We start from the raw sequence: 9,200 nt of genomic DNA, 5'->3' as shown, positions 1-9,200 counted from the left end.
TGCTATTTCTTATTTCCTGAGAGAGGATCCGGTGCCAGGGAATAGGGGTAGACCCACTCCGCTAGGGTTGCAAATGGGCCAGGTTGACCTGAGGGGTTGTTGGACCTGACTTGATAATTAGTGGGTTTGGAGTTTGAACTTTTAAGACTCATGGAGTGGGTCTGGGTCCAAAAGTTTGACCTGAATTGCTAAATGGGTCTTGTTTGGGTCTTCTCAAAATCAACCTGACCAGACATGGACTCGACCCAGACCACCCAGAAAACATAGTTCTTAAGAACGTAGTTTTTTTCCCCATTGACTGATGCGAATTTTAACTGGTTTGGTCTGACTCCAAAATTCTCTCCTGATTCTCAAATGGGTCAGGACCCGATTCGATCCCTTTGCACTCCTACTTGTCACCATTTAGAAAATGGTGGGTCACACTGAAATCAGGTTGGTCCGCTCAGTAGGTAGCCATTCTTAATGTGGATGGATGAACGGTTAAGGGTAATTGCCATCGCATCCTTACTCTTCCTTCGGTGGTAGACTCTCAGGAGTTTCAACACCCCGGTCAAGGGTTCCAGTATCCATAAGTGGTGAAACTACAGCATGTGTGTGGGGGTGCGTGCGTGTTTTTTTTTTTTTTTTTTTTTAAAAGGTAATTGTCATCGGCATTGAATGAAGTATTGCTTGCCTGATGGATGACGTCGGCATTGAATGTGGGCCATTGTAGTTGGAGAATTGATGACTCTTGATTACTAAGTCGTTAGCTCTGGTTGAATGTCCGTTCCATTATCAGGCTATCTGACACATGGCCTAGCGACATCGCCAACCAGATAAAACGATCATCACCATCATGTTTGACCCTGAGAGCATTGTGAGAGATCTGCTCAGAACATGGACCACGTCAGCTTGGGTTGGAGCTTCTAAATATGTCTACAAAGTTATAGATAGGGTTTGGAAGTAGTCAGAACACCTGCACCGGTACTGACCACATCTGCAATCGATGTAAATAACTGCTCCAGGGATCCTGTCCAACAATATATATATATATATATATATATATATATATATATATATATATATATATATATATAAGAGTCATGGGGCCCACTGTGATGGATGCATGCCATCTACTCTCATGAGCCCAAAAAATAGGGCTGAACTCAACCAAATTTTTACAAGAAAGCCGGTTGGAGCTTTGCCTTGCCGTAATGTTTTGGGTTTTATCTTTCCCAATGCAATTTTTAACAAGTGGGTCAGGCTGCTTCAAGGCTCAGCTTTTACAGAAGTGGGACTCATTGGCTCTTGCGTCTACATCGCAATCCAGCGTATGATCATCGTTTCTCCCATGTCTCCGTGGCGGAAATTGTGGCCCTATGGCACTTTTTCTGTTGAATTTGATCTCCAGTGGATGGACAGTTTGCTGATCTAGACCGTTGAGATGATGCATCCCAAGGGGCCAGCCAAGAGCCCACTCATCCTAATCCTCAAAAAAGATGAGCATGAGAAAAGTCGTAGCAAAGCGAGTTGAAAGTGACAAAGGACCCAAATTTTGATGGCTGGAATCCATGAATCTAGTTTCTTTCTTTTTTGGCATGGACCATCCATGGCATAGAACCATAGCCTTATGTTACTGAACCATGGACCCACCTCTAAACCTCATGATTCATTGCAATACACTAGGATAGAGGAGCATATGATCCCTTTCCCCTAGAGATTGATGACTCACCTGAGTCAGATGCAACTCATCCTAGTCAACTCCACTTGGTTGAGTCCATTTATGGACCGACCATCCATGAGTCAAAATCAAGTATGGAGGGTGACTCGACCAACTATCGACTCGATTCAGGACCAAAAGAGCTGGCCCAATTTGCCGGGTCAAAAAAAAAAAACCATGTTTTCCCTGATGGTAGCAAACTGGCAATAGCAGATTGATGAAAGTCATGAATAGAGCAATACATTGTTTAGGATACAAGATTACAGAGGTTAGTTTTATCTATTGAAAATCCTAGCTAAGAATGTATAAGATCCAAATGTCAGCATCAGTCACAACCGTCATGGCCTTAGTCGGCACATCACTTTGATTCCTGTGGAATTATATGATCCTCGACAGGCCTTGATTTTGTGCACATGGGCTCCATTGTTCACCAAACCATGGCATTGATCATATGGGACTTCAAATGGAAATGTCATACCTCAAAAATCCCCAATGGAACAATCCTAGTCCTTCAACCCACAACCTGCAGATTAGATGGTCGATAAGTATGTTCCACATTCTACAAGAACAGAGGCCAAATACTAGATGTCTAGGATTTTCCAATCAGGGTCGTTTTCAGGGCATGGACTTTCCATGGTGAGGACCATCAAATCAACAGCCTGGATCACTAAACCATGGGCACCGCATGTTTGTTTTTTTTTTTTTTTTTTTTTTAAGGCTGGATTGATACTGTTACCAACATCGTTGGGTCAAAGATTATATAATTATCTGAACCCAGATGGGTCCAGCCAGTGCAGCCTCAACCTCAATGTATATTACCTACTGCAGTTCTCTTGGGCCCTACAAAACCTGCATCAACAACTGATCACGCACACTTATGCTGGAAGGCGGAGGAAGAGCAGCAGAATCATTTTGAGGCAGGATTCTCTTTCTGGGCAAGCCCAGTTGGATTGGTAGATGCCTGGGTCCCCAGCGCTTCCTGACGAAGTCCTGATTGCAGATCACGCAGTTCAAATGGAATGGCTTCTCCCACCAATGTCTCTAGCTGTCGATCAGTCTTTGATCCAGACTGTAGATCTTCTCTAGTTACTTTAGTTGAATGAGAAATCCTGTCTTTCTTGGGAGTCTGCCCTGGAAGCTGGGTGTGCTTATCTTGCACAGCAACCAAAGGTGCCTGGTGGCTCCCATCAGCTGGTCCATCCATTGAAAAGGCCTTCCTTTTCTTTTCCTGCAAAATCTCGAGCACATGAGAAGTTAAAACCCAATGTTTCAAATTTAGCATGATGTAAATATCATAGAAACCAGCATTACCGTTGTGTAACCGTAGTGGTCCACACATGGGGGATGTAACTAGAGGAACAAAAAGGTTGAAACAGTAGTTGTATCAGCCACTAACATTTTAACAGCTGTAACAGCATCGTTTGTTCTATACCTAAAATACTTGGAGGAAAAAAAAAAATCTTTCTTTTCAATCTTTCTTTTCAGGACCAAAAAAAAAAAAAAAAACAGATTATTTAAGCACACCAATCTGCATTTCCAAGCCAGTTTTTATTAGCAGTGGCAATGGACCAGGCTAGGCCTAGGGTGGGGTTGCCCAAGCTCAAGCCCTAGTCTCATAAGTCCTGGCCCTGGCTGACCCAGTAAGGAAAAAAGTGAAATGATCAAAGGTTTGAAATTAGTCCAATCTAAGAAACTTTTAGGTGTATCCCCTCCATCCACGACAGTCTCATAAATGGTTTTGATCATTGCAACATGACCGATAGTGCCTATAAACTACACATGTTAAATCAGAACTGTTCACAAGTGCATTAAAACCATTCTTTCTTGTTGTATAACAATGGCCCATTTGATGTTGGACTAGGCCAACTGGCCCAGCCCAGCCCGGACAGAGGGCCTAGATTTCACAACCCCTTGGCCAAGTTTAGGGGCATATGGACATTAATCCATAAAAAATAGGGGTAGCAATGGGCGGCCCCTATTTTTATGTATGTATGTCCAGATGGCTTCATGAGTCTTCAACCTAACACAACCCTCCTTTATCAGGGCCAGAGACTGGCAATGAGAGCACAAAACTCCCACAGACACAATGTAATAGACCATTATATAGGTTGATTACAATTAATCATTGTCTAATAGTCTATTACATGGATTGATTACAATCGACAAGGATGGCTTCATCCCTAAATGCAGATTGCAGATGCAAGAGGCCACTGATCTGCATTACGGTGTACATCCAAAGAAAGCCAACGGCTGCTCTCTACCAATTCGAAGAGGAGAGAACACCAACAATGAGACTGAGATGGATAATGGGTCCTGCCCATCTTCATCCCTTTCTCATTTCAGGGTGCAATTTGCAGATGGGAGCATTTAGGACATCCTTCACCTGTGTTTTGCCGACTGTGCAGAAAGTCCATCAATTGGGCTGCATTCAATTCCACTCTTATTCACGGGCATTCCAAACAGGCCCTCAACCATTGCAGCCAGAGGGGTATGGTTGAGTTGAATTGGCAGGCCATTCAATGCATCCATCACATTACCAGGCTTTAAGATAAGAGCCAAAATCTTGCGGTTGAACTTGAGGCACCAATTGCTAGCATTTAACATTCCTTCCCCAGTTTGATTTCTCAATGGGTTGTTCAGCATTGGGGTTTACCTTTAGACGCTTGGGTACAGCTGCACCATTCAATGGCCCTTTCGTTTGATATGAAGCTTCAGTTCCCTGCAAGACCTCAACAGGTTTTTCAGTTTTGGGTTCCAAAGGTAAGGCTTGGGCAGCAACAGAAGGTGCCCAGCTGACATCATCTGATGGTCCATCAGTACTCACCATTAAATCCAACATTCCTTTCTGGGGTGCAATCAGAAGCAACTGATTGGTCTTGCCAGCTGCTCCTTCAGTAGTCTCCTTTTTGGGTGACATATTAGTTGATTTTCCTTTCTCAACCTGAGGCTGATCAGTACGGTGGGAAACTAGCCTGGCCCGATCGGCATCATCCTGCCGTCCTGCATGACGGGGACTCAAGATTTCAGTTTTAATCTCAGGCTGCAAAACCTGTGCTGGAACTTGATTAACATGATTGGCATCTTTGAATGGTCCTTTCATTGAATGAGAGCTATCATCCATCCGCTGTGTCCCCACCACGTGCACCATGTGAAGCTCGGATGGAAATGCAGGCACATTTCTCGGAAGGATCCTCATGGGCCCCCCATTGTTTATTTCAGATGGGGGAATTAAAACGGGCACCGGATTCTGCTGTTGGGCAGCTGGAAGAGGGACTCCACTTCTCGTGAACATCTTCGCATGGGGCGCAACATCATTCGCAGCAGAAACAGGAACAGACAGCCCTGGCTTGAACACAATGCCCCTCAAGACGGTATCGGTTTCACCTACTCTGACGGTGAGCAAATACCCAGCATCAAAAGACCCGTCAAGAACGCCAGAGACTATCTGGCCCACCAAAACACTGTCCGCACGAGCAGCTGAATCTGTTCTCCGCCGTCGCCTTCTCCTTGCCTCCTCCCTTTCAGATGGATTGTCATACTTCCTAGGCCGACCACGTCCACGCTTCACAGGGAGGACACTTGGTGTAGCAGCAGAATTATTGCCTTGGTTCTCTTGGCTCATCTTTTATCAACTCTAATGAAAGAAAAGTCTGCCTGCAGCCCGGTGTTTGGATTATAACCTGCAAGTGAAATCCCAATTGTTGGCAACTTCCTACTTATCCTTTATAACGACACTGCATGCAAAAATAATGAAAGTCACATAGGCTTTCTTCTTCTTCTTTCTTGTTTCTTTCTTTCTTTTTTCTGTATAACACCAAGATTTTATAAAAAGAACTGAGCAAAAAATAAATCAATGATGGGAATGAGTCCCCAGTGCAAATGATGGAGGCTATAGCAGAACCCATTTGCGCAATAGAGTTTAAGAAAATTTTTATTCTTAGGAACTACTGCTGAAGGGGGGTCCACTATAGCCTACATGAACAAAGCTTCAACCTCAACATGCGGAACATTCCACGCTTCTTTTTTCTTTTATTTATTTTTATTTTTTTTAAGAATTAATTTTATTCAAAACAGAAGGGATGATCAAGCATCATCCAAACACAAACAGGGGAGAATGAGGCATCATCCAAATACAAACAGGGGAGATGCCCCCAAAAGCCTTACAAACGAGACCCCGATGAGATTCCTGAAACCCCATAAGCCAAAGCCAACTCAAAGACAAGACTCGACACTCATTGGCAACCGCATCTGGACCACATGAGCTGTCACGGAATATGTGGTTTCACTTTGGAAGCAAATGTGTGAAACCTCTCTTGTTGTATCTTTATTGTGGAATTGATGGATCATGTATGCATCAATAATGGAGATTCAACATAACACTCACAAAGGCATACCTGATTGGGAAGACATTCCCGATGCCGTGGCATAGCCGAGGAATGCTAGGTCTTCCGCACCTCACACCTCTAGGAAAACCTTCAATGGGACTAGGGTTTTCTCTCATGCATGGGTGAGGGGACCAAAACATCTATTTAGAAGAAAGAGGGCTAGAGAAGTTTACCCATCACACTTCTCTCCTCTAAAGTCTCCACACTGTAGGTTTCCATATCTGACTTAATAACCGTGTATAGGGACCACGGTTCAAGCGTCGCACCCCAAACCTACTTGCAATTACCACAATTGTAGTGGGGCCCACTGAATCGCTCGATCTAAATAATTCAACGGCCATATCTAAACCAATGATCATGTGCAGCCCACTTGATAAGAGTCTTACATTCTCCCACTTGGGCTACACTGATCTCTAAAAGAAAAAAAAAAAAACATTTTATTTTATTTGTGAAAAATAATTTTATAAAACGCATTTGCTTTTGCAAGTTCCTAATCAACGCCCTACTGAATTTCAAAACAATACCGCTAGATAATTATGAACAACACTTGTCAGATCCGGTCCATCAAGAATACTTATATTGGATCTTGGTAGTCAACATTTATACTTTTCGAAGTGTGACAAACCACGGTCACGAATACCAATAGCTTTAATGACATGGATCAAGGATATGAGGTGTGGTATGAAGATTACACGTCTAATGCGATCATGTTGTTAACAGATGTCTTAACTAGTCGAAGTGCCCTTCAACTAGCCCGAGCTCTGGTTCGACTAGTCAGAGGTTACGCAAATTGTGCGTGGACTACGTAAATTTGAGGCAGTTTTCGAATTATTCCAAGTCAGTGCGAAAGATGGAGTTCCCCAACTATAAATAGGAGTTTCTAGGGTGCTCCTAGAGTTATTCTAAGATATTCCAAGGTTTCCTAAATTATTCCAGAGGATTTCTAAATAGTTCTAGGGGTTCAAAGGGTGAGATTCGAGGTTGTTCGAATCGGTTAAGTCCTTTCTCTTTGTAATTTATGCTTTCATAGTAGATTTCTGTCGCTTTATGCCATGGTTTTTTCCTAAAAGGGTTTTCCATGTTAAATTTTTGTGTTCTCTTGTGTTTGATTGGTGCTCTTAGATTGTTATCCTAGATTCATCTCTGTGTGATTCCGCGGCATAATTCCCAACAGATCATACATGCCTATCCTCAAGTGGTCCTACTAAACATGTCTCCAAGACACAAACCAAAGTCTTGCTTACTCAAAATTGAATGTGCACACTGAAGGAAAAGCAAGATATAAACTAAATAACAGAATCATCAATGCATATAAAAGAGATCTCAAAAAGATTTGTACATAATCATATCAAAACTGAAAACTCCCACTACTCAAATATATCATTAGGATACGACTCCCATACACGTCACATGTTCCTTAAAGAGCGTGATAGGAAGGCCTTTAGTGAGAGGATCCACTATCATCTGCCTCGTGCCGATGAGTTATACGGACACTTGACGATTATGATCTCTCTCCTTCACAACAAGGTACACCTTGATGTATGCTTCTTGTTGTTGAAGTTAACTGCAGTTGAACTTTCACAATAGATTTTCAATGGTTTCAGGATCATTTGCACGACCTGCAAACAAGAGAAAAAACTCTAAAGCCAGATCGCCTGACTCATGGCTTCATGACAATCTACATACTTCGCTTCTATGGTAGAAGACGTCGTAATCAACTGTTTCACGTTATTCCATAATTTGGCTCCACCACCCATCATGAATACATAGCCCGAGGTGGACTTCTTGCTGTCAAGACGGCCCGCAAAATTTTCATCTGTATATCTAACCAACTCCAAACGGTCAAATCTCCTATACATGAGTGCGAAATCCTTTGTCCGTTGTAGGTAACGCAACACTTTCTTAATAACTATCCAATAATTCATCCCTAGATTGCTAAGGTACCTGCCCAACATTCCAACCACAAAAGCAATATCCATACGGGTACAGACCTGAGCATACATGATGCTCCCAACTGCTAACGCATACGAATTATCTTTCATTGTCCTTTTCTAGGTCATTCTTAGAACACGAAATTGGCCAAACCTGTCACCTTTTACAATAGGTGCTTGGCCAAGAGCACAACATTGCATATTAAACCTTTTGAAAACCCTATCAGCATAGGCCCTCTGCGACAAGTCAAGCAGTCCACGTGATTTGTCCCGGCTAATCTAAATGCCGATGACAAATGATGCATCACCATGATCCTTCATCTCAGAGTTTTGAGATAGAAAATTCTTAGTCTTACTCAACAATCCAATATCACTACTGGCCAACAAAATGTCATTAACATACAATACTAAAATAATAAACTTACTCCCACTGGCTTTCACATATATACACTCATCCGCAGTGTTTTTAATGAAACCATATGAGGAAATGACCTCATGAAACTTTAGGTACAACTATCGTGATGTCTGTTTCAACCCATAAATGGACTTCTTGAGCTTACAGACCAAATGTTCCGAGCATTTGGCTTTGAAACCTTCTGGCTACAACATATATACTTTCTAAGTTCACATCCATTTGATGTAGCTCTAAATCTATATGAGCCACAAGAGCCATAGTGATCCTAAAGTAGTCTTTCTTAGACACAGGTGAGAAAGTCTCCTTAAAGTCAATGCCCTCACGTTGACTGAAACCTTTGGCAACTAGCCTAGCTTTATACCTTTCGATATTCCCTTAGAGTCACGTTTGGTTTTGAATACCCACTTGTAACCAATCGACCTAATCCCTTCAAGCAATTGAACAAGGCCCCGAACTTTGTTGTCTTCATGGATTTCAATTCATCCTTCATGGCATCGAACCAATGAGAAGAATTGCACTTTGTTCAACTTGTGAAAAAGATATATGACCATTTTTCAACCCCAATGTCAAACTCATGCTCCTGCAGATAGACGATATAATCATCTGGAATCGCAAATCTTCTCTCTATGTGATCGTCTTAACGGCTCACTATTCTGAATTGGGTTTTCTATTTCCTCATCAGTGGGTTGTATTTCAAGCTCTACATGGTCGTCCATGGGGATCTCAGGGTCCATTGCTGGACAAATGATCACACTACTCTAAACGATTAC

General features: G+C 42.5%; 2 protein-coding genes across 10 annotated transcripts in view; both read right to left on the bottom strand.

Moving 5' to 3' along the window:
* Nucleotides 1–1,900: 1,900 nt before the first annotated feature.
* LOC131240017 (protein METABOLIC NETWORK MODULATOR 1-like) overlaps nucleotides 1,901–9,200 on the bottom strand; it is a 37,821-nt gene continuing 30,521 nt past the window's right edge. For 3 of the 9 annotated variants that reach the window (XM_058238015.1, XM_058238045.1, XM_058238030.1), the window contains 2 exons: nucleotides 4,353–5,433; nucleotides 1,901–2,927 (listed from right to left, as the gene is read on the bottom strand). In XM_058238015.1, the coding sequence (XP_058093998.1) occupies nucleotides 2,607–2,927; nucleotides 4,353–5,321 (1,290 nt within the window). In that variant the 5' untranslated portion in view covers nucleotides 5,322–5,433 and the 3' untranslated portion in view covers nucleotides 1,901–2,606. Of the gene's footprint in view, nucleotides 2,928–3,779; nucleotides 4,198–4,239; nucleotides 5,504–9,200 lie in introns of those variants that run through there. The other 6 variants (XM_058238023.1, XM_058238051.1, XM_058238057.1 and 3 more) reach the window with 4 other exon arrangements.
* Nucleotides 7,725–8,126, bottom strand: LOC131243947 (secreted RxLR effector protein 161-like). The gene has a single exon (XM_058243597.1). The coding sequence runs from the start codon at nucleotides 8,124–8,126 to the stop codon at nucleotides 7,725–7,727; it is 402 nt and encodes a 133-aa protein (XP_058099580.1).

This window comes from Magnolia sinica, chromosome 1 (assembly GCF_029962835.1).
Source record: "Magnolia sinica isolate HGM2019 chromosome 1, MsV1, whole genome shotgun sequence".
In the NCBI taxonomy this organism is placed as follows: Eukaryota; Viridiplantae; Streptophyta; class Magnoliopsida; order Magnoliales; family Magnoliaceae; genus Magnolia; species Magnolia sinica.
This window is presented reverse-complemented; position numbering and strand designations above follow the sequence as displayed.

Bases quoted from the DNA above. Each gene is read 5' to 3' on its own strand.
- LOC131243947 (XM_058243597.1), bottom strand. From the start codon at position 8,126: ATGAAAGATAATTCGTATGCGTTAGCAGTTGGGAGCATCATGTATGCT.